This window comes from Malania oleifera, chromosome 2 (assembly GCF_029873635.1).
Source record: "Malania oleifera isolate guangnan ecotype guangnan chromosome 2, ASM2987363v1, whole genome shotgun sequence".
In the NCBI taxonomy this organism is placed as follows: Eukaryota; Viridiplantae; Streptophyta; class Magnoliopsida; order Santalales; family Ximeniaceae; genus Malania; species Malania oleifera.
The window spans coordinates 3,813,263-3,839,015 of record NC_080418.1 but is presented as its reverse complement, the minus strand read 5'-3'; the positions used below and the strand labels follow the sequence as shown (position 1 = coordinate 3,839,015).

General features: G+C 36.6%; 2 protein-coding genes across 3 annotated transcripts; both read left to right on the top strand.

Moving 5' to 3' along the window:
* Positions 1-4,012: 4,012 nt before the first annotated feature.
* LOC131148537 (glucan endo-1,3-beta-glucosidase 9) lies at positions 4,013-9,048 on the top strand. Its single transcript, XM_058098290.1, has 2 exons — positions 4,013-4,389; positions 7,665-9,048. The coding sequence occupies exons 1-2, from the start codon at positions 4,049-4,051 to the stop codon at positions 8,770-8,772; spliced, it is 1,449 nt and encodes a 482-aa protein (XP_057954273.1). The 5' UTR covers positions 4,013-4,048; the 3' UTR covers positions 8,773-9,048.
* Positions 9,049-18,840: 9,792 nt separating this feature from the next.
* Positions 18,841-25,553, top strand: LOC131148536 (transcription initiation factor TFIID subunit 15b). 2 transcript variants are annotated; one of them, XR_009135002.1, is made up of 7 exons: positions 18,841-19,365; positions 19,470-19,593; positions 19,756-20,431; positions 20,909-21,059; positions 21,142-21,220; positions 25,015-25,241; positions 25,366-25,553. XR_009135002.1 is itself a non-coding variant. In XM_058098289.1 (6 exons), exons 1-6 carry the CDS (start codon positions 18,930-18,932, stop codon positions 25,133-25,135), a joined length of 1,587 nt encoding a protein of 528 aa, XP_057954272.1. In that variant the 5' UTR covers positions 18,841-18,929; the 3' UTR covers positions 25,136-25,553. The 2 variants fall into 2 exon arrangements, 1 of the variants encoding a protein (XP_057954272.1); XM_058098289.1 differs by having other exon boundaries at positions 25,015-25,553.
* Positions 25,554-25,753: the final 200 nt, after the last annotated feature.

Here is a 25,753-nt window from a genome sequence, read left to right as displayed (position 1 = left end):
ATGTGGGTTTAAAATGCCAGCCATGAAATTTATGTTTTCTGAACCTATGATTGTTGATATAGTTATGTATGTGTGAAAGTAAACAAACGAAAGTGAAAGGAATTTTCTAAGGAATTATGTAAGAAATGAAGTGTATTTTGAGCATGTAAATGTTAAATATGGGTTGGCTTATTTTATGAAAAATATGTATGAATTTTACTGCTAAATTGTGTGGCATGAGAATCTGTACAAATTATATGTTAAATGTATGAGATGCAGGCTAAGTAAATAAAACAATGAGAATAAAATATGATATGGATAATGTTGCCTGTATATGTTAAATGCAACCATGTAAATGTAAGACAGCTGAAAGAGAGCCATGTTAGCAGATTTAGCACGTTTTTACGTAGACTAACTGATGATGGCTAAAGATCAGCTGTAGTACGAAGTAATGAAATGAAATGTTATGCAATAAAATGACTGATGAAATGGCAATGAAATGAAATGACAAAGGCAAATGATGTAAATAGGAAAAAGTTACTTAAAGTGAAACGAAATGTCAAGTTAAGTTATAAACAGGAATGAATGTGCATGAATGTATAATGATAGAACAAAATGATGTATTATGATAATAGAAGTATGTATGTATGTAGAACATGTTATGATTGGGCGAGGCATACTCTTCGCCTGAGGGCTTGCTGAGTAAGGCGAGTGCACTAGTAGCTTCAGATGTGGCAGTAGCTGTATAACACACTAGGGCAGAGGGAACCTACTTGTATGGGCGGGTAGGATTCCCTATCCTTAGGGCCTTTGCCGGTAAACTATTGTTGAACTGTGTGAGTACGAGATTAATCTACTACTTGAGGGCTTACTGAGTAAGGTGAGTGCTCTGATATGTTTTAATTGTGACCTTAGGGTTACCTAAATATCAAAGCAGAGGGGTGCTACTTGTATGGGCGGTAATCACCACTATCCTTGGGTAATCTCGTGGGTTAATATTTGCATGTGATTGTTTAGGTTCAGAAAACGATTTCAATATTATATGATGATTTGCAAATGAAATAAAATGATATCTATCTATCTCATGTTGGCCACACGCTGTTTTAATATGTATATTTCTTCCCTTACTGAGATGTGTCTCACCCGAATATGATTATTTCTTTTTCAGGACATCCTCGAGGTCGAGCTTAGGGAGCTCGAGGGTATTTAGCATTTCGAGGGACTTAAAGAGAAAGGGTATATTTTCAAAACACTTTGGGGGGATGTAAATATTTAAGTTTTAAGTTTTTATGTTTTAATCCTGTTGAGAACAGGATGGTTGTGAGAATACTGAAATGCTTTTGGAGATGTATGTATATATGGGAATGCAGGTGTTGGATGGATACTTTGGATTATAGATAAAAATTAGTAAACTCTGGTATTATGTTACATGGAGATTATAATTATGTTTTCCGCTGCGTATGCTAGGTTTAATTATGATTTATTAGGGATATGATCAGGTATAACGCACCGGGCCCGGGTTTAAGGGTTCGGGGCGTTACACTAACCCTCTCTCCCCGACTCCATCCTCACCCCCTCTGCTCTGCCTCTCCCAACCCTTCTCCTCTCTTTAAGCTCTCGTCTCCTTTGTCTTCCCTGTCTCCCTCTCCTTGCCTCTGTTTCCCTCTGCTCTTCCACAACCAAACCTGCAAGCCACTCTCCTATTCCAGTCCAGCCCTTAACTCCTCTGCAGATACCGCCAATAGCCCCATCTGCAACACTCCACGAGTAGGCCGTAAGTTACATAGCCAGCCTGTAGCAGCTGTGAACATCCACCATCCCTGACCACACCAGCATCCCTACTCCACGGCTATCCTCTGCCCCGAAGCCACAACAGGCAGCAGAGCATAACACAGTAGACCCGAGACTCCCTTGGCACCTCTCTGCTGCACAACCGTACACCACCGGGAGTCCTCTGTGCCAGCCATTCTAGCAGCAGAGCCACGAGCATCGAACACAGCACCCTGCTGCCAGCATACTCCTGCGTCTACAACCAGCAAAGCTCCGGCGGCTGCGCACCATCCACCCTCTGCAACCTCTGCTGCAAAACCTCGCTCTACTCCGCCTCCAGCTGCCGTGAGCACCAATCAAGACCCTCATCAACCCCGGCTTCTCCCAGGTAATCCTCCACATGCCAGCCACAACACACACAGTGCACGAGTCCCTATTTATTTTGATTTCACTATAAAGATTATTTATTTTTTATTTTGCTATCACCCTTTTGTTTTTTTTATTATTAACGTAAATACTAATTTGTTTGTTCTCTGTTTTGTAGGATTCTTGTTAAAGGCTTATTTCAGTGTTCAAAGATTAAATCTTATGGTCATGATTTTATTGTATATATATTAAATAAGTTAATTTTATGATACTTGTTAATGTCTATTTATTCATTCATTTATTCTTAAACATTGACATGATTGTAGAATCTTTATTGTGGAAATTCATTTTAATAGTTGAAGTTTGAAATCTTGTCGCATGAATCATATTGACATAAGAGTTTTAAAGTTATAATATGAGTTTTGGTATTTAAATGTTGTATTTATTTGAGTATATAATATTCAAGTTGCATAACTAATATTAGGGTCGTGGTTGTATTCATTAAAATATTAATGTTTACGGTATAAGGTGTATGTTGTTCATAATGTTTGATATTCGTTTTTAGGGTTTTCATTTCTGTGTGTCCATTATGTGTTTAATATTCTTATTATCATAGTACTTTTTTTTTTTTTAAAGGGCGTTATTGTTTGTTTAAGTACATATGTAGGGTTCCAGTTTATCATTGTGATAGGATCCTCATTATTAATATGATGTTATATTACTATGGTATTTGTTTATGTGATAGTATTTTAGTACATATATGATATTATTACGGTATTCTTAGTATTATATATTATGTTATATATTTGGTATACTCACTTGATAGTAGTTATTATGATATTGTTTTTTTTTTTATGAATATATTTTTATTGATCTTTTAGTATACGTAACTCATTATAGTATTTTAGGTATATATATGGTATTATTACTACGTTTATATTTAGTATCACTTATTAGGGTATTTTTAGAATTTTAACATATAGGGAACTGTTTAATATGGTATCTTTGGGACATCTAATATTTCCTATTAGGGCATTTTTAGCCTTTTAATATATAAAATATTACTTTTTATGTATCCTTAGTATATTAATATATATAGTATTATGGTATCTAGTTACTTATTTTGACATTCATAATATTTTAGTATGTATGTGTTGTTTATTACCCTATTACCATATATTAAAACCTCTCATATTAGTATTTTCCTGAAAAAAAAAACCTATAAAATTTCCAAAATTTGGGAACGTATTTTTTTAAATATTTTCTTATTTTTATCCCTATGATTTTAATGCGGGGGTATGAGCCTTTGGACTTCACGTACCTTTAATTCAGAGGGAATATGTATATATTTATATATTACGTATATTTTTGTATTATTTATTTATTTATTTATTTGTTCATTTTGCATGTGTATTAGTAAATTTACTAGAGGAGTAATTTTAAAAACTTACTAGATTAACTTAAGGATAATTCCAAATTAATTAAGTGCCGTTTGTAAGAACGGGCGCGTAGGGGGTGCTTATACCTTCCCCTCGCGTAACCGAACTCCCGAACCCAACTCTGATAACATAGACCCATTCTACCCTTAACGGGGTAGTAATCATGTGTTCTAACCACATTAAAAGGTTAGTGGTGATTCCGACATTTATTGTTTTTCTTGAAAATTTAAAACACAATTTTTTAATTTTGCTGCTCAGGGCACACGCGCTCCTGGAACGTCGCGACAACTAACAATAAAAATGTATGTGATCATAATTTATATAATTTCTTATATCTTTGCAAATCCAAAAAAAATATGAAAATTTAATTATAATTCGCTAGTTAATTTTTAAAAAATCAATATTAATTATTTTTAAAAAAAGAAAAATACAGAACTAAATTACCACCTTCCACGACATCCCTTTGCAAGAAAAAACATTCCAGCGGCCCTGAAATGTTCCCAAATCTTTGTTTTATACTGACGGTGGCGGTCATATGGAGCCCGGCGACGGTTCGATCCATCGGAGTGAACTGGGGCGCCACCGCCTCGCACCCTCTGCCGCCGTCGCAGGCGGTGGCGCTCTTGAAGTCCAACAACATCTCCAAAGTCAAGCTCTTCGACGCCGACCCTCTGGTTCTGCAGGCGCTCGCTGGTTCCAGCATTGGGGTCGCCGTCGGCATCCCAAACTCAATGCTCAGGAACCTGAACTCTTCCAAGAAGGCCGCCCAGAGCTGGGTCCACGATAATGTCACCCGCTACCTCTCCAATGGAGGCAGTGCTGGAGTTCGAATAGAGTATGTCTTTTCTTCTTCGTTTCTCTTTGTTCTTTTGCTGCTTCTGTTTTTAGTGTCCAATCTTCCCTATTAATTCAGATTATTAGCTGGTATTGTGCTATTCCTGTAGTGCTTGAATGTGTGATTCGTGCGAATCTCTATCTCTCTTTCCCTCTTTCTCTGAAAATAGAATTTTTTTTTTTCTTTACTTTATATGTTTAGGTGATGATGTGCTGTTGCTATAGACTACAGTGTTTGGAGGTGTGAATGTGAATATCAAGAAATGGGTTTACGGAGTGGCCCTATATGATTGATTCAGTTTATTTGATTTTTGTGTGAATGTTTTAAGCTCTAGGTTTTTGTCTCTGATGTGGGGGTAGTTTAGCTTCTATTCAATAGAACGAGGTGTTGTTTCTGCAGATAATGCCCTAGAGACATTGAGCATTCTGTACCATAGTAATATTTTTGCTTGGTGTTGGTTTGGAAGAAGGAGAATTGCTCGAATAACCATGGCTCTCGAGCTAGTGAATTTGTCTCTCAATAAGTAAATACTAAATAGCATCTAAATGGCCCTTAACTGAATTGAAGATCACTTACAGTCTACTGTTCTCAGACTCTCACTATATTGTTGAAATGCAAAGGTGACTAGAATAAAATTTTTATATCTAATGCATACTTGGTTCTGTGCCTTTCTTTCTTTCTTATGAGTAGAAAGCTGTTATTTGTTTTTTGAATGTATTTCTCATTGAGGGTGCAACAAAATTTTCTTCTGAATCAAAGCATGTTAAGTGAGCAAATTTTGTTTGAACATGTTTTGCGTGCAACAGAGCTAGAAAATATTAATTCATGTCTGCTTCTTGCTTGGAACATATTAGTGGAGGAAACTTTGGATTCCTTTGCTCCAGGAAACGTGCATTTTTGGGTCAGAGATGATTTGACAAGTATGGAGGGTGAGTTGGTGCATGAAAAACTTATGGACTACTACGAATCATAGACAATTGGAGAAACTTAACACAAAACAAGAAAAAATGAATACAATGGCACATCAAATTACAACTACATCAAGATTATTAGTGTTCTGAAATCTTGAAGGCTGAAGCACATATTCACTATTGTCACAAAACTGAATTTGCTGCCACTAAGGTGAAATATGTTTCTGATATCTGGAGATTTGATAGCTGTAATCTCACTCATAGGTTGTACACTTAACAGAAATACATGAATAAAGAAACAAAACCCATACTGACTTGAGACCATAAAAGGAGAGAGGGAGGAAGAGAGAGAGAGAGAGAGAGAGAGAGAGACGGAAAAAAAAATGGCTGGCAATCTCTTGTCTCTTTCTGTGAGTTGGAATAGCATTGTTGTGTTGATTATGAGTTTTTGCAGTCCCTTATCTCTTTCAGTGAGATGTGGCAAATGGTAGGATTTGAAGTATTGAGTTTAAATCATCTTTGAGAGTAACTTGACTTTTTTTTTTAAAAGATAGAAAGGTTCTATTGAGAGTAGAAAAGGAAGTGCAGAAAGTGGATAAGCTATCCTCTTAGAAATAAGAATGTGAAAACAAATGAAAAGTAAATTAATAAAATAAAAGTGTTCAATCAGGCATACCAATCAAAGGCACACCTCTAAAAGCTCCAGATGTTGAGCACCACAAAGTAAGGAGGAAAACTTGATTCCAAAAATCTTCAGAGAGAGAGAGAGAGATCAACTTCATTATGCATCATTTGTTGTGCTAAGAAGCATTATAATTAACAAGATAATCTTTTTTTTTTTTTCATATATGGAAAATAAGATTATTTTTCGACAACTTTGAGATTTCACTTTCCTGGCTGTAAGCTATTTTAGAAAAAAGAAAGAAAAAGATCTTCATTTTTATTGGCAGTCTGGCTTACGTGAATTGAAGGATTGTCTGTTCTTATTTGTATTGAATTGTTTGTCTTTACCTTGGTTGGGTGTGTTATGCCCTTGTCCAAATATGTATAGCTTGCATCTTTGCTGGCATCTGTGACTTCATGTTTTTCTTATGCCGAGAGGTATACTGAAATATAATTTTTTACAATTAAAGCAAGGGCTTGTTATTGGTAAAATGGATCCAGAATACTTGCAGGAGAACTTTGATACTTACATTGTGAACATGTTTTTGCTTTTCTTCTTCGTTTTCATATTTATTTTTGCATTGGATCATTAGGTTAGGCATATGTATAGGGCTTTATAATTTGGAAATCTTGGCATGCCAACAAGCTTGGTGTGGCTAGCATGTTTCTTGTACTGGTAAGAAAGAACCATTTACAATCAATTTCAAGGTTCTGTACTTGAAAATGTGCACTTGTTCACGTGGTCAGTCTGTCACTTTGTTTTTGTGAAGCGTAATGCTACTAAAAAATTATGAATCATAATTTTAGATTCTTAGTGGCATAAGAAATTACGAATTCTACTTCTGTATTCAGTATAATGTCGACATTAAAATGCATTAGTTGCATATTTGGTTAATGAATGGTGATACTACAAGCAATATGATTATCCTCTGTTGTAAATTTGATAGCAACTAGCAATGTCTTTGCAGGTCATTTATTATAGGTTGCAGGAATGGTAGATCTCTGGAGAAGGTAACCATAGTCTTTCTAAGGATATAATGATGTTAACAGGGTTCTACTTGACTTCTTTTGACTTGGTGAACCCTGGCTGGTGGATTCTGTGGGTTTATGAAGGGAGAAAGTCTGATAGATTAGTGGACATTGAGACTAGTTCACCTTTCTTTAGTTCTATTTAGTATAGTGTATGCTCCATGTTTAACCATAGCATAATTTCTTTCTGTTGTCTAGGATGACACAGAATAATTTCTTTTGACAATTGAGAAACAAAAGAAACTTAGAATCTTAGTTCTTACAGCAACCACTCTTAACTCCAGAAAGATCAAGATGGCGTAAAGCTCATTACAGTTTTCTTAAGTTACCTGGTTTAAAGAGCAAGGATAAGGAGAGGATGGGTTTTGGCAGTCAAAAATGACCTAATTGCCGATGATTTAATTGTCTTCAGGCAGCTTGTTGCCGACTGCATGTAGCGGATATTAAAGCTTTTTTGAATCAAGTCACCGAGTTGAATTTACTAAGATTGTGTTTTGCAACACAAATTTTGGTTTTGAATTTGAAAGCAGGTGAATTTGCGCAAAGTTTCATATGGTTTTACTTTAGAATTTCATCTAAATTCACCTGATATAAAATCCACAGCCCCAAATTCATGTTACCAAATGCTCTGTTGTATATCTCAATTTTGCTGGCTTACAAGATCTTTTACAGGTATATTGCTGTTGGCGACGAGCCCTTTCACCTGAGTTATGGCAAGCAGTACTATCCCTTTGCTGTTGGGGCAGCCACCAACATCCAGGCTGCTCTGATCGAAGCAAACTTGGAAAACCGGGTGAAAGTTGTGGTTCCATGCAGTTTTGATGCGTTCAACTCAGGGTCTGGCCTCCCTTCAAAAGGACACTTCAGGTCAGACCTTAATAAAACTATGATCCAGCTTCTGACTTTTCTCGCCAAGCATCAATCACCTTTTTTTGTTACCATCTCACCCTTCCTAAGTTTCCACCTTAACAAGAACGTCTCCCTTGACTTTGCCCTTTTCAAACCCTCTGCACGCCCTCGCAAAGACGGTCACAAAACCTACAAAAGCAGTTTTGAAGTCAGTTATGATACCCTGGTTACTGCACTCTCCACCGTTGGATTCCCCCAGATGGAAGTCGTGATTGGGCAGATCGGTTGGCCTACAGATGGAGCACCCAATGCCACTTCATCCACCGCAGAGGCATTCATGAAAGGCCTGATAGACTACCTCCATAGGAAAACCGGATCCCCACTTAGAACTCGGGATCCACCAATCGAAACATACATTTTTAGCCTGATGGATGAGGATCAAAGAAGCATATCCACGGGAAATTTCGAAAGGCACTGGGGTGTGTTCACTTTTGATGGCCAGTCCAAGTACCGTATGGATTTTGGGAAGGGCTCGAAAAGTCTTGTGAGTGCACAAAATGTTGAGTATCTTCCTTCCAGATGGTGTGTTGTGAATAATAACGAGGACTTGTCTAACGCAACTGCTAGTGCTTTATATGCATGCTCATCTGCAGACTGCAGTGCTTTATCAGCCGGTGGCTCTTGTTTCAACATCAGTTGGCCTGGGAATGTATCGTACGCATTTAACAGCTACTACCAACAACATGATCAAAGAGCAGATAGCTGTGATTTTGGGGGGCTGGGTTTGATCACCACTGTTGATCCATCGGTTGAGAATTGCAGATTTTTTGTTGGACTCCAAACTTCTCATTCAGCATCCCTTCTTGGGTCCTTTCTTTTCAGCTGGATGGCCACAGCCATTTCAGTTTGGCTGCTGAGTTTTGTATTTTAGAAGATATCTTGTATTAGTGGTAATGTTTTTCTTCTTCTTCTTCTTCTTCCTTTTTGCATATTCCCCATTTGGAAAATTTTGTGTTTGTAGGATTCTGGCATATTTTCCCCCATTTGGGTTTGGACTTTGGAGCATGAATTTGTACCATTAGATTTGAAAATGCATGGATTTTGTACTATTGAAAGCCATGTGCTATGCAATGGGACAAGTGGACAATCAAAATCGGAATGATTGATTTTGATTCTTAGTATTTAGTTTACAATAATCTTATTTCAATTCTCGTTCTATGCAGAGATATAATTTTCTTTTTACTACATTTTTGGTACGTAGAAATAGAAAAACATTTTCTCTTTACTACACATTTGGTACATAAAATTAGAAAGAAATTAAATTAATCACTTTCATTAATTTCTTACTCTTATTATTTTTTTATTCTTATCATTTAACTTATAATCAAATTCCAATTATTAAAAATAAAATATATGTTGTCTTACTCATCATAATGCATTTACAAATGCACGCGCAGAATATTGAATATTGCCCATGTATTTTTATAATTTTATGCCAAAGCAAATTGTCTCATCTTTCCTGTATAAGAAAAGAAATATATTCATATGGTTAGAAAAATCCTATTACATATTGTCCATTTGTTCTATTGTCGCACCTACTTTTCACAAAGCATACTGTAAATTTTAATCATATATCTACCCAAATTTTTTAAGTCACATGCCTTACATGTGAAGTTACCCAATTATGCTTGCTTTTAATATATGTTATACGTTTTACACGTTACCAAAGTTTATCAAGTTTTTGTTTGTCTAAATTCAATGTCACCAAAAAAAAAAATAGTCCAAACAAATTTAGAAATTTTCTTCTTTAATATAGTCATTGTTGCATTGAAAGTTCGATAGAGTTGCCACTAATATGTTATTTACCTAAATGTGGTTAGTTCACCTAATTACTACTTGTTGATTGATTTATAGACCAATCTTAAAACTAAGGAACCAGTAGTCTCGATTTGCATTTATCAAAGTTGAAATCGAGAGTTCGGTTATGTAAGGGAAATGTACTAGTACTCCTTACACCCCCATTCTACGAATGGTACCAAATTAACCATGAATTATCTTTAAAGTGGATCTATCTATTTTAATTGACTTTTTTAAATAAAAAAAAATATTTAAAATTTTAAAATATAGTGTGAAATAAAGTGAGATTTATGAATGTCTAATAAAACCTCTAAATGAAAGGATTTTATTAGATAAACCTCATTCAAAACTAATATAGGTGAAGTCTAAAATACTTCTTTACCCTTTGTTTAGAATTGGGACGCACATACAAAAAAATAAAATACATAAAGATAATAAATTCATCAAATTTGATAATAAAAAAAAAAAAAAAACCTTTAAAACATTCCTAGATTTTTTTTCAAATTTCTTTTAGAATTTTTTGGAAAGTTTTTAACATTTTTCTACAATATTGAAATGTGAATATTGCAATGAGAATACCGTAATGTGAATACTGAAACGTGAATACGAAATGTGAATGATGAAATGTGAAAATGAGAACCCTGATGGACGGTTGTTGATAAAGAGCACGAAACTGTTGCTAGTAAGGGAGGTGTTCGTGCAACCACACGGTCTCATAGAGAGTGTAGCGTGAAAGTCGATTGGGCCTTCGGAGAAATGTTGACTGCCCTTGGGTCCGGACTAGGTTGCGGTAGGCCAATCGTACTACAGACGGAGAGGTAAAGTTCTTATTTTGATCTAACTAGGTAGACCAACTGCGATTTAGATCAGCCTTCGGGCAGCACAACTTTAACCATAGGGGGAAGCATGGCGTGGAAAATATCCTCAGGGTAGCCATGAGTTATAGACGACACATGGATTGGTTACCGATGACACTCATGAGATAGATGTGAAATGGAAATGAGAAATGAAAGAACATGAGTTTAATAAGATAAATAATTAGGGCGAAGTAAAACTCTCTGCCTGAGGGCTTTTTGAGTAAGGTGAGTGCCCTGATAAGTATCACTTGCAGCATCACCCGAACTATTCGAGTAAGGTTACGAACGATATCAGAGCAGAGGGGAGCTACATGTATGAGCGTGTAATCTCCCCTATCCTCGGGCACTTTCGCTGATAAATATGGGTTGTATGTGAATGAGTTTGAAAAATGAAATTAAAAGTTTATAAAAACTTATGTTTTATATCTATATGGCTATGAGTATAAATGGTATATTTTTCTCAAATTGTATTATCACTGAAATGAGTACATTATGATATAACGAAATTCATATTGCCACATACAGTAAATAATTTATTTTGTCTTATTGAGATGTGTCTTACCCAAATATCTAAATATTTCAAGGAACCATGAAAGACCAGGAGACAGAGCTCCGAGATAGAGGGGAGCTGGTACCTTGATAGACAGGCTGAGTGTTTTGAGTTAGGGATGTATGATTCTCTTAGAGTTTTTGGTTGATTCTTGGGGATGTATTAGATATGTACATATATATATATATATAGATGGTTAGAACTTTAGTTATTTGTATTCTGAATGGTTTATAAATATTGAATTCCGCTGTTAGGGTTGTTTGTATAACTGTTTACCCGGTACCCACTTCAGGTCGGGTTATGTTTAAATGATATTAGAGTTTTTTTTTTACGTGACCGATGTTTGATTAATATTTATTATTTATTAAAAAAAATGGTATGAAAATCGATACGTCACAAAATTGATCATTTGATTGGGGATGGAAATGTCTACTATTAAATTATCTTCATGTTTATGTTATTTTGAAAAAAAAATTAACTTATGTAATTTTATTTAAGTTTTACATATAATATGCTTAGTAATATTTTATTATCTTTCCTAATTCTTAAATTTTACTTTTCATTTACTAGAACATACAAAATAAACTTGATAAAATGGAGGATGACATGTGTTTGGTGGACAGTGGCATGACTCACACAATTCTTCGTGTTAAAAAATATTTCTTGCAATTAACATTAGCTGAAATTAATGTTAATACAATATCTGACTCTGCAAATGTAATAGATGACTCTGGAAGAGTTTACATCATGTTTTCAAATGGGACAAAATTGTATTATGATGATGCGTTGTATTCTAGAAGATCCCGAAAAAATCTACTAAGTTTTAAAGATATACATCGCAATGGATATCATGTTGAAACCAAAAATGAATGAGATATGGAATATCTTTTTATTACATCTACAGTTTCAAACCAGAAGATCATAGTAGAAAATTTTTCAAGTTTTTCATCTAGCTTATATTTCACAAAAATAAGGGTTGAATCAAATTTTATGCACCGAAAGTGCTCAGAGCCTAGAAATTTTATACTTTGGCATGATTGTCTTGGCCATCCTGGTTCAACTATGATGCGACGAATCATTTAAAATACACATAAACATCCATTAAAGGATCAGAAAGTTCTTTTACCTGGTGATTATTTCTGTACTTCTTATGCTTAAGGAAAACTACTTGTTAGACCTTCTCCATCTAAATTATCTTTAGAGTCTCCATCTTTTCTGCAAATAATACAAGGGGATAATTGTGGTCCAATCCATCCATCTTGCAGACCATTTCGATATTTCATGGTTTTAATTGATGCTTTCACTCGATGGTCACATGATTGTCTACTTTCAACTCGTAATGTTGCTTTTACTAAATTTTTTGCTAAAATAATAAAGTTAAGATCAAGTTTTCATGATCATCACATTCAGACTGTCTGTTTAGATAATGTTGGTGAATTTTCTTCAAAAACATTTTATGACTATTGCATGTCAATAAGAATAAGTGTTGAATATTCTATTGCACATGTTGTCACGACTTGCTCATTTTTCAATTTTTTTTATAATAATATCAACATCATACATTCTAACTCAGCAGATCACTATCCACCTGGACCCGTGGGTACCAGGGATATAACAGAGTATATATATAGCAGAAACCTAAGCAGCAGAAAGCATATAATCATATACATTTTATCATAACATACATTATAACACCAGAGTTACTACAATCACTGTATCTTAGTATATACAACCTAAAAATGTAATTTAGGGACAATCCCCACAAAACTAACTGTCCCTACCAAAAACTTATCCTTCAAAAAGGGCAGATAATCAACACTAGGTCAGCGGGGCTTTTCCCGCTCTACTATCAGGGGCTCCTGAAAAGTTTATGAAATTTAGGGGTGAGACACCTCTCAGTAAGGGAAATAAACTAATACTAGTGTGTGACAACATGAGTATTATGTGTTCTACATATACCATACATAACATAATCAATACTGTTTTATCAAATCTGGAAAACATAAATATATCAGCACATGGCAGAACTTACTGCATTTCATAATCATATCTCATCTCATAATATAATAATAACATAAAAACATCCTGGTAGGTCAGTTGACTGTTGTCATGTATTACCCCTACATGACTGGGTTGTGTGGCCCGAAGGCGGGACTTGACAATGGTTGGCCGACCATTGCCAAGTCAAACAGTAGTCTGTAGGTCCGATGGGTCTGCCTGACCTGGTCCGTACACCAGGGGCGATCAGCACACTTCTTATAAACCACATCGACCATCTAATCTCACACCACTCCGTACAGCGGCGTTAACACAAATATCATGATCACGAAGACCATGGACACATAGCAACGGTACCGTGCAAGTGCTAGCCTAGACCAAGCCAACCAGGATGTTTCATATCATTTATTCTCACATCAATCATATCAATTTGCATGTATATATGTGGGTCATAAAAATCATCGACCCGTACGCCAGTATTACACATTTTATCATAGCTCGGCCCGTATGCCGACAAATCACAGTCACATAGCACGTCTCGCACGCCGGCAAACATAGCACAGCCCGTACGCTGACAAATCACATCATAGCACAGCACGTACGCCGGCAAATCACAATCACATAGCACGGCTCGTACGCCGGCAAAACATAAAAAACCTCGACTCGTACGCCGATTTTCCCATTATAAAAATCCGTATCATTCACATTTCCAGAAAACAGTATTTCCAACGTTTTATACTCATGCCACACTGAACATATTTTCCACGTACTCAACATAACATCATTTAAATAGTATTTTCCGAATAGAATTCATATATATAAATATATTTATTTTTCCTGAAACCAGATGTTACATATATATTTATACATGCATTTTCTCAAAAAGAACTAACTTAGTTTATCCCCTTACCTAACTCCTGAAAAGCCCCTAAGAAACTCTTCCCCGCACCCGGAGGATTCTCAACTCAACACCCTTGAAAATGGAAACTCTCAATATTAAAGTTCAGTATTTTCGTACGTACAACATTTTCTATAACTACCACTAAATCAAATTCGGCTTAAAAGCCTTACCTCAACTTAGGGATGATTCCCAACGTTCCCAATCAACACCCCTAGAAACGAAAACTCCTAGTATTAAACTTTAATATTTTAACAGGTATAATACTTTTCTCAACTGTCACAAATCTAAAAATTGAGTATAAAGCCTTACCCTGGATTTGGGATGGTTTCCACCAAGCTTTCACCGACGATCCGCTCCGACAGATTTGATGAGAACTTCCCTAGGAGCGTCGTGGTGACTTCAAATTGTCGATCCGGCGTAAACATGGCCCGAAATCGAAAAAAGAAAGACGGAGAACCAAAGAGGAGAGAGAGAGAGAAGAAGGATAGCTTAATTAGGAAGTTAAATCCGAAATTTCCAAATTTATAGAACAGGGGATTTTGTCGACAAGCCCGTCCTTTGTCGACAAATTCTTTCCAATTTCGTCGACGAAATTCAGTCGGCTCATACCCCCCTCTCGGTATTTCTTCGTCGACGAAGACTGAGAAAGAATTTGTCGACAAAGGACGGGCTTGTCGACGAAATCCCCTGTTTTATAGCCTTCGTCGACGAATCCCCTGTATTCATCGATGAAAACCTGCTGATCCCCCCTCGGCCAATCCTTCCAAAATCCAATGTCATCGACTGCTTCCTTCTGTTTCCGGCTTCCATTTCTCATTTCTTTTATTATTTAAATACCATTTTTATTCGGGTTGTTGCACATGTTCATATACAAAATTGTTTAGCGGAATCCTTTATTAAGCGTTTACAATTTATTGTTAGACCTATTGTAGAGGTATGAAAAATATAATAATTAAAATAAATAAGGCAAAGAGGAAGATTGTTGGGTACAACCCAAACCATCGACGGTTTCGTGAGAAAGCAAGAAAACGGTCAACGATTTTCTTTTTACTGCGGACCGGTAACCGGTAAAACAGTAAAAAGGGGAATGAGTAAAACCCAAACCGTCGATGGTTTTGTGAGAGGAACAAAAAATCATCGACGGTTTTCTCTACAGTGTTGAAAAAAAAAGGAACCGTGAGCTTCATTTGTAAAAATCAAACAAAATACTCTCTCTCTCTCTCTCTCACACACACACACACACACACACCAAACCCTACGACCCTACCTCCTTCTTTCCTCGAATCTCACTCCGTTAAATCTTGTTTTGACGATCAGACACAACCATGAGGTTCGAGAGAAGATTCTCTGTAACTTCATCAGAGTAGATTTTTAGTTTTGGGTTCCGGGGTACCACTCCAAAACTAAGGTGAGAGTGTTAAATGTTAGTTTTAATTGTTAAATTAGAGTATTTGGGGCCTAGGGAATATTAAATGATAATATTCTGGAGATTGAGTTGATTAATTTGAAAAAAATATAATTTTAAGGTTTTGAACTTCGAACGTCGTAGGGCGTAGATTTAGAGTTTTAGCAGGCTTAACAGGAAATAGGTAAGGGAATAGATTAAGTTAGGAATTTTCAGAAAAATTTATCATTTATTATATAATATTTGTTTCAGAAATTATATGTATGAAATAATGTAGTCTTGGGAATACTGATGTTGAATTGAGAAAACCTTGATTTTAGATTTAATATTATTTTGTCAGTAAATTATGTTTTCCAGGTCAGATAATACTATATAGTAGTACTCACTTGTGTGGCATATAGATAATTTTTACTACAGACTTATAACATGTGAGAATATTTCATGTTTTCATAGAACAAGCATGATTTGACAATAGTTATAGAAAAATGATAACCAATACAGAAATTAAGATATTTTCTAGTATATTATGATAATACAACCGGCGTAGATGCCGTAATAGTTCAGTTGGCGCAAATGCCACGATAATACAGTCGGCACAGATGCCATGATAGTTCAGCCGGCGCAAATGCCGTGATTAGTTTTAAAATGATAATATATTCAGAAATTATGAAATGACAAGTTTCTATACAAAAATACATTTATGTTATATTTTATTTAGAAATCAAAAAATGATATTTATTTACAGAAATATTATGTGAAATGTATTATATAGTAACAAGAACTCGGATGGTTACGTATGTTAAGAGTACGGTATTGTAGCTAACTAGCCAAAGCCCTGTGTGCCGACCTGAGAAGTGTTGCGGCGAGTAGGATGGGCGGACCAAGTAGCCAGAATAGATAGAATGACCACTGTGTGCTGACTTGAGAAGTGTTGCGGCGAGTAGGATGGGCGAACTAGGTTGGTGTATAGCCGACAGTACAACCACACTATTCAGGAGAGTTGGGTCGGAGGCTGATTAGCCCCAAAGTGTAGGGGGAGAGTACAATACCCACTGTGTACTGACCTGAAAGGTTGACGGAGAGTAGGATGGGCGAACCAGGTTAGGTGGACAATCGTGCGTAGTTATGTCATGTTTTACTTAACCTGGTAGGCCAGCTAGAGTTAAGTCAAGCCTACGGGCAGCACAGCCCGAATCATGCGAGGTTAATTCATGATATATAGTTATACATCCAGGGTATGATTCAGTAATATACAGATTTAGCAGATGATTTAAAATTTAAATGATATGGAAATTTATTATGATATAGTATGTTTACGTTTAAAAGTACAAATTTTCACGTGTTATTAGTTACAGTTTAAGATATATATTACAATTATATTATTAGCAGTATATGTTTATAACACGATAAAACTCATGTTGCCACACACTGATATTAGTCTATTTCCCTTATTGAGAGGTGTCTCATCCTAGCATTATAAATATTTTAGGAAACCCTAACAAACGAGTGAAGCGAGTTCCGTGATAGAGGTGTATTTCGTCTTACTGAGAGGTGTCTCATCCCATCATTATATATCATTTTTCAGATGCCCTATGGAGTATGACAGTAATTAGAGTAGCGCAGTGGAAGTGTGGGTGAGACTAGATAGAGATATTTAGATTAATTGTTAATTTTGTTATTCAGGTTTATCTTGAAATTCCTAAGAATGTATTAAATTGATATTGGAGATATTGTTGATATTTTTATTTATGTTTTGATAAGTTTAGAACTTCATTGTGTTACTGGGATGAATTTATTGTTATATTAGGATATTTTAGTTACTCTGATAATTGTTATGGAAATCTTTCATTGTGTATTTATGTGGTATTAGAGATTTATTTAGAATAATACTCCGGACCCCAGTTTTGGATTCGGGGCGTCACAGTTGGTATCAAAGAAATTAAGTGAAATTTTCGGGTCGCTACACAAATATATATATATATATATGTATATATGTATGTATAAAGGTAAAGTAATATTGCGAATGAACCTATTAAAATAACGTATTGCGAATCAAATATTTTATTTTTCTACTTTTTAATTTTAGTTTGACTCTTAATAATAATATGAAATAAACTTAAATGTTTCATTAAAGATTTAGATTTTATTTAGAATGTGTTAACTATTATTTTTACTCTAAGTGGTTAAAATATAGACAATGATAACAATGCATGTTGTTTCTTTAATGTTATTGTAGTATGTGTATGGTATGAATACCACCAAATCAATCACTAAGTTTGGCTCTCTCACTCGATTGCATTGACTATATAGTGTCTTTTCTAAGTTGGATGTTGGTTCAAAAAAAATTAAAGACACTGTGTATGGCTATTAGTTAGCACAGGGTTGACTAAAAAATAAGAGAAGAAGATATATAAACGATTTAACTAAAATCAGTTAGTTACCATGTGATTTTATTATAATCATTAACCCTTTTATGATTTTTTAAAATAATATCATTAACACATATTGACTCAAATCACATGAGCGGAGGAATCCAAGGTGGATCCAACGGACAAGGGCGTCATTTGACCCCTTAACCTCCAAATTTGTATTAATATTAATATATTTAATTAATTTTTATTAGTATTATGTTATTATTCTTCTAATATTTTTGCGGTTTTTTAGATAATATTGAGATTAGACACCGAAATATATGTCTTGAATTTTTATTCTAAATTTACATCTACTTTATGTAGTGGAGGAGCATACTTAAGCTATTTAGTAATAATTAGGGTTATGGAAAAGAATTTGAGTCTTTTTAAAGAAAATGAGTATTATTATTTAAGAGTATTTTTATCTATTAAAATATTATTTTCATTTACTTTTGTCTTTCATTAAGAAAACAAATAGCAGTATCTTGTAATAATTTTGAAAACTATAAAGGGATTTAATAGTCATAATAAAATCGCAAACGACTTTTAGATTGGTCAAGCTACAAGAGATTTTTTTTTTAATTTTCTCGAAAGAATAAGCATGCTTGTACTAAAATACTTTAATTCACGAAATATTTACTTTCTCATAATAAAATGATTACAATTTAAAATGATTGTAATAAAATAATAAAATGAGTATTTTTATAAGCACATTCCATGTCCAATGAAATAAAAATATTTACGTCAGTGATTTCTTTATAAACATGTTGACGATATTGTTTTCACATTCATTATATTTAAAGCCTTACAATTAGTTTAACTCTAGATTATTATTTTTTAAATAAAAATTAAGTGTATTGCTTCTAATATGTAAAATTAATTATTTATTAGAGACATTTATTTTGGGTTTTTGTAAGAACCAAACAATTTTCTATAATAAGAATTCAAATCAGCGAGGCCCAGTGGGCCTTCGAACCAGCCCAAAAAGAAAAAGAGGAGAAAATAAAGAACAAGTCCCCTCGCTCCTCGGCCAATATAAATCAGAGCACACTCTCAGCCATTCGCTCTCTCACTATCTTTCGTCGCGAAGACTTCAGAAAACCCTAAGGATGTCTGGGGCGTACGGTCACGAGGGCGAAGAACCTGCCGCTCCTCCTAACGGCGGAGCCTATGGATCTAGCGCTGGTGGCGGAGGTTATGCCGGCGGTGGGGCGTATGGATCTGGTGGAGGCGGAGGCTATGGTGGAACAGGTGGCGGAGGATATGGAGGTGGGGCTGGCAGGGGTTTTGGGGATGGCGCTTCCGGAGGGTACGGAGGCTCAGGTTACGGAGATAGCGGCGGCGGAGGATACGGTGGTAGCGGCGGCGTAGGCGGAGGATACGGTGGTGGTAGCGGTGGAGGCGGAGGATACGGTGGTGGTACAGGCGGCGGAGGGTACGGCGGTCGCGGCGGCGGCGGTCGAGGTGGAGGCTACGGTGGCGGTGGCGGTGGCGGTGGCGGTGGCGGTAGAGGAGGAGGATACGGTGGCAATTCACAGAATAGAGGTGCTTAGTTTCATCTATATTTGCCCCTCGACAACCTATATTTATTCCAGTCTTGGGGTTATTTCTTCCCTTTCTTTTATTTTATTTATTTCACTTTGATGCAGGTGGGGGTGGTGGTGGATATCAAGGAGATCGCGGTGGGCGAGGCGGAGGTGGTGGAGGCGGCGGCAGAGGAGGTGGCCGTGGTGGCAGTGGCAGAGAAGGTGATTGGCGTTGCCCTAACCCAAGGTGCTTCCTTTATTTCCGTTCTGCGCCTCAATTATCTCTATTCTGTAGTTCATAAATTTTCTATGCATCTCTTTACTAGACCTAGACTTCAATTTATGCTGATTGATTATTTGTTGTAAATGCGTGGATCTATTTAATTGAAATTGGTATATGTGGGTGTAGCTGTGGGAATTTGAACTTTGCAAGAAGAGTTGAGTGTAACAAATGTGGTACACCCTCTCCTGCGGGTGCTGGCGACCGTGGCGGAAACAGTGGTGGCAGTGGATATAACAGAGGAGGGGGTGGTGGGGAGTACGGTGGTAATCGTGGGGGTAGAAGTGGAAATTATGATAGTGGAAGTGGTGGAGGCAGTAGAGGGGGTGGTTCTTATGGTAGTCAGGGCAGAGATGACTCAGCTTATGGTCAGGTTCCTCCATCTGGCCCTCCATCTTATGGTGGTTCTGGTGGAAATTATCCACCACCGCCAAGCTCATATGGTGGGAACCCAAATTACGGAATAGATGCGGTTCCTCCTCCGGCAAGCTATACTGGTGGCCCCACATCATATCCTCCTTCATATGGGGGACCTGCTAGTGCTTATGGTGGTGATGGTCTAGGGGATGCACGCAGTGGTGGTCGAGGTGCCCCATCGGTTGGATATGATGGTGGATACGGTGGTGGTGGTCCTCCTCGGCATTCAGGTGGTTACAGTGGTGCTCCTGTTGAGGCAGCTGTTAAGGTGAAGCAATGCGATGATAATTGTGGGGATTCATGTGACAACTCGAGAATTTACATATCAAATTTGCCACCAGATGTGACTACTGACGAACTGAGGGAGCTTTTTGGAGGCATTGGACAAGTAATGCTTAAATTCCCTTTTTTGGATGCTACATGTGTGATTTGATTCTATTTGAAGTTTGAAAATTGGAGTTCATTTTGCTTCTCTGCCATGTGGTAATAAATATAATTATTTTCTTGTGCAATGTACGTTTCAAGTGCAGCAGTTTATTTTAGACTATGTCTTTCCTCCGTGTGTATGTGGGTGGGTTCTACCAGTTTACTGAGATTGGTACTTTGACAAAAGATAGGGCAAATTGCCTCTGCCAGTGGATGTCATGCAATCTCCAGTTGTTAATAGAAGCCAGCCTGCTCTGTTACGATTTTGTAGATTTTTTAAATTTATTAAGCAAGAAGGATTTTGCTTAACTTCCTTCTGTTGGTCTATTTTGAGGGGAAGCAATGAACAAGTCATTTATTTGATAAGGGAAAAATTTTATTATTTTAATATTTGATAGCTGTGTTTCATTGATATGCTTATGCTATACATACTGTTTAGGTTGGAAGAATCAAGCAGAAGAGGGGATATAAGGATCAATGGCCCTGGAATATAAAATTATACACAGATGAATCTGGAAACAACAAAGGGGATGCTGTTCTGTCCTATGAAGATCCATCTGCTGCACATTCAGCCGGCGGTTTTTACAACAGTAATTGTCCTCCTAATGGCTTTATTTGGAACAATCTATTTTTTATGTGATTCTTTGCTTACACTATAAATTTTATTATCAGATTATGATCTGAGGGGATATAGAATCAATGTAGCTATGGCCGAGAAGTCTGCACCAAAGCCACCTGCTTATGGGCATGGGTATGCTCCTTACCCCCATATTATTTCTTTCAATAGGCACCTGCTTGCTCTATCTTCATTGTTTTTAGTAATTGTCTCCCTGATTCAAGGAGCTTTGTGCAATATGTTTTTTTCGTAAATGTTTGTGTGATTTTTTTTTTTCTAAAAAAAATTTGTAACAACCGTTGATTATTTTTCTTTTTTTTGGGTGGGGGGTGTTTGCGCTTAAATGTTATTAAGATAGGTGTTCACTTTAACATTGTTAAGAAATCATAAAAATTAAAATTTTGCAAAGCAATGCTTCTTTGATAGCACATTCATCAAATTGAAGATCGCTCATCTTAATGAATTGCTCCCATTTATGTCTTTCAAAAAAGCACAAAAACGAATGCTAGGGGTAATACATTTGGCAACCTAAGCATAACCCAAAGAACTACCAATAATGTAAAGATTCGAGGCCCCACGGCCTATTTCCAAACCAATGTGCTATGTAGTCACCTTGTTATGCATGACATATCCTTTAGGAGTCTCCTATCATTTTGGAACCAGGTGGGTTGGTCTCAAGCTTTGAATGTTGGGTATTGCAATAATATATTTGACTATGAAGCTTGCTTGCACTAATCCATTCCACAGATGTTGCATTTCTATTTGTGGGTTTCCTTCACTTATTGATGGGCTCGAGAAAATTGTTGCCGCTCAAATATGCTAAATATATAACTATCACCAGCATAAAGTTTGTTAAGATATTGCAGGTTGCACTGATGTCTTAGTTTTATTTTTGGGATGTGAGAAGCCTCTTGTTTGTGGGATTGTGTCTGAAAATGTGGACTCCTGTTGATATATATGCAACCGCTTCTAACTTGTTCATATTCGTTCTTGTGGACCTCTTGCATTCATCTAGTTTATTCATTAACGTGACCTGTTCACAATAATATGCTGTTTCAGTGAATACACCCAATTTTCTTACTTGTTTTTATAATGTGATCTTGGAAAGGTTTTAACATGGTTAGTCATAGGAAATTTTAGACTCGAGGGTTGAATCTGTCTTTATAATGTGTTTTAATGTATTAGCAGGGTTAGTTCTAATGTCTGATTAGTGATGAGAAAATTGAAATGCCAGGCTTGAATCGGTGAAAAATTTGTGGAGTCTACTTCTCTCTTAATTTAGCCAGTTCATGTACCAAAGCGATTTTCATTGCTTTAAGCTTGAAGTTCAAAGTTATATCAATTCTAGATCTCATACTGTTACAGTTTCTGAGAATTGTTAATGTTTGTTCTGCGGTGATTGTCAATAGATTGAGTAGTTGTTGATTGGATGGTTTCAGTGTCTAGGGGATATTGCGTGGGTGAGGCTGACTTTGGATCAATTGTTCTGGTTAGTTAATGTGTTGACAGAGGTTTAGGTGATTCCATTGGCTCATCAAGCCAATGAAGTGCTTAGAATAGATTTGAAAAATATTGGATTATTTTGGTGGGGAGTATTATATTTTGTTTGGGAAGAAGGAATAATGGTAAGCATCATCAATCAATTCATCATTATTGGGCAGTTGGACTTGGGTGCTGGCAAAACTGAAGCTCAAAAAATGCCATGACCAGTGTAATGTTCGTAGTAAATTACTTGGCCTGGTTCTTTTGCGAGTCAAGAGTTAATTAATTCCTTTGGACATTGAGCTAGGAATTTTCTGTCATGTCCAGTGTAAGATATGTGGGTTTGAACATCTTATCAAACCATTATTTTTAGTTGCAGGGGAAATTGATTATACTTTTCCATTATTACTGGTAACTCATTTGAGTTGTAAAATGGAAGTATTATGGACAGTCTGTTTACCAAAGTTTACGAACAAGCTGTGAAAGCTTGTGTCCAGATGGCTAATGCGGCAGTTTGGCGTCTGTTTATTTTGCTTTTATGGTGCTGAATGTTAGTAGTCAGGTAATTTCTGTTCACTAGGCTACAATCTTGGTTACTTCTTATCCCACAAGCCAATGGACAACTGCTATAAGTTTTTTACTAACCCATGGCAGTCTCCTTAGCCTGGAAATCAATACCTTCCCCATATACGCAGCAACCTCCTCAACCTGCCTTTGTCACACATCCTTTCCCTGTAACCTTAAACCTCTCCCGTCCTCCTCGCACATAAAGTCTGCAAAGATGAGGTGTTTGTATTCTTATTTCTCTGTTGGCTGCTTCCAAATATAGCCCTTGAACCCTGAGCTGTATACTCTTTCTCCTTACCAAACTTATTCACATGCCCAACACTCTTCTTTAACAAACTAGAGCTCGGGCCTTATTAGAGTGTTTGTCAATTTCTTGGGCTCGTTCTTTTAAAGCCCCAGAATGTGGCATTGCTCTATTACTTTCTGGGCTTATCCCTCCCTTCATATTTGTTCTGAGGCTTGCCACAAAAATGGGTCAGAAGGAGTCTGCCTTTCAGTCAAAATCCATTGGGCATGAGCTTGGGCCTGATCATGGCCTGAGGCATCTAAAAATTGGGCCTGTTCTTTTCTCTCGGCTGGCCTACCTCAATGCCTTTACTGTCTAATATTTCGGGCCAAGCCAACATAATCATCAAACATCCCAGCCTGCTCCATTATCGGTATTGAATACCCTAGCCAATGTGCATAATTCCTTCATGAACTCTCTACACGCATTCCCTTTTAGTCCTCCAGGAACAAACACAGAAAAGCATTTCCTTTTCATCCCAGTAACTCCAAGAATTTCCCACTTATTGTCCGCCAATATCTCACACTCCCAACTCTTAGCACTTTGAAAACCCCTTCCCAACTTGCCAAAACCCAATGTCAATCTTTGTAAACCACTTTGCCACCACTAATGAAAACCTCATACACCATCTGCATTTTGGATTACTTTCGAGAACAAACAAGAATCACCCTTTTATTTAGTCTCAGATTGAACATTTTCCTTTCAATCTGGATGGATCAAAATCGACCCCTTTCCTCTCTTTGCCTGTGGCATCCATAATGCCTGTGACAGTTTATGAGAAGAGAAAGGAGAGAGCTGCATGACAGATAAGGAGAGAGGAAGCTGCACTAGTCAGTGTTACCAAATATGGGCGGTTGGGTTCTTAGCACTCAAACCTGGGCACTGATAGGTGGTTGAACCACCTGAACTGCTAACCAATGCTTTTAGTCATAGATTGTTGCAGTTATCTTGTAAGATAGCTTGAATTCTACAAGGCCTTCCCGTTGGATAGGGTGTTTGAACCATTTGACCATTGACTTAGAAGCTGAAACTGTACTGGTTGCCTTCTGTCTGACTTTGAATGCATTGATTTTTAGAATATGTTGCGATTAGGAAGTGAGTGAACTTGCTTGTTTGCCTTTTCATGCACATTATTCTCCAAAGATTTAGGATTCCTGAGTACTCTTGCTGTCTAAAACAACATTTGTCAGCATTTTGGCATCTTAATATAGGGCATATAATTATTATGGTTTTGGGGAAATTGTAATTTCTATAATTAAATATTGTGAATTTTGTGACTTTGGACTATTCTAAATTTTCTTAGACATATTTTTGAGGAATCAATTCAATTTCGTGAAATTTTTGAAATTACTAGTCACGAAGGGGAAAAAAAAGGTGACTTACGATTGTGACATGTATTCGATCTTCTCTACAGCATTGTCCTTGATTCACCTTCCATTTGTTGGTTTTGCATATGTATGCATTTTTATGGTGTTCATCCACAGAACTAAATGATAGGCAACATCATTGTTCAAAACATTTCAGTATGGTTGATTAGTTTCCTTTGAAAATTTTGAGCATTTTTTCATGTGTCAATTCTGTGTGTGATCAACAGGGGCGGTGGAAGAGGTGGCTATGGGGGCGGTGGGGACAGGCGCAGAGACAATTACAGAGATGGGGGAGGATCTGGTCCAGATAGACATTATCATGGTGGAAACCGTTCGCGTCCGTATTGAGATTACTTCAGCACTGAGGACATTTTATGTACTAAGAATGTAGGGGTCGGAGGGGTTTAATTATAAATTCCATTCGCTGGTTTGGTTCTTGAACTCGGAGGCAGAGGTAGGTTGTTCGCTTAATCTGAGCAAGGACCCCTTTCCTCTATTTTACTTTGGTAGAAACTAGAGGGCTTTTTTAAAATCTTGAGCATGGGATTGATTTTGAAACCGTGTGAATGTTTTTATAGAGGCAAGTGGATATTCTCCAAATTGCTGCTAAGGTAGGTTGATAATTTCAGGTGAGTGCTGCTCTTTCAAGAACATGCATTTATCCTTTTTTTTTTTTTTTTGGTTATAATAGGGGTTGTTACATATCTGCTTTGTGCTTGATACTTTCACCTTGCAATGATGAGAATAATAAATGTATTTGAGGTCACTAGTTGCACTGATAAAAAATATTCTTTCCTTATTTTGCCATTGTTTTTAAAGCCAACCACAACTCTAAACCGGAATACTAGGCTAAAAGCTGCAGTATTGTTCATTTATAGGTTCAATCAAGTAAGTTATTTTGGTGTTGTGGTGGATGTGCAGAGATTTAGCTGTTTTGCTAGGTTAAAAAATAGTGGGTGGTTGCAA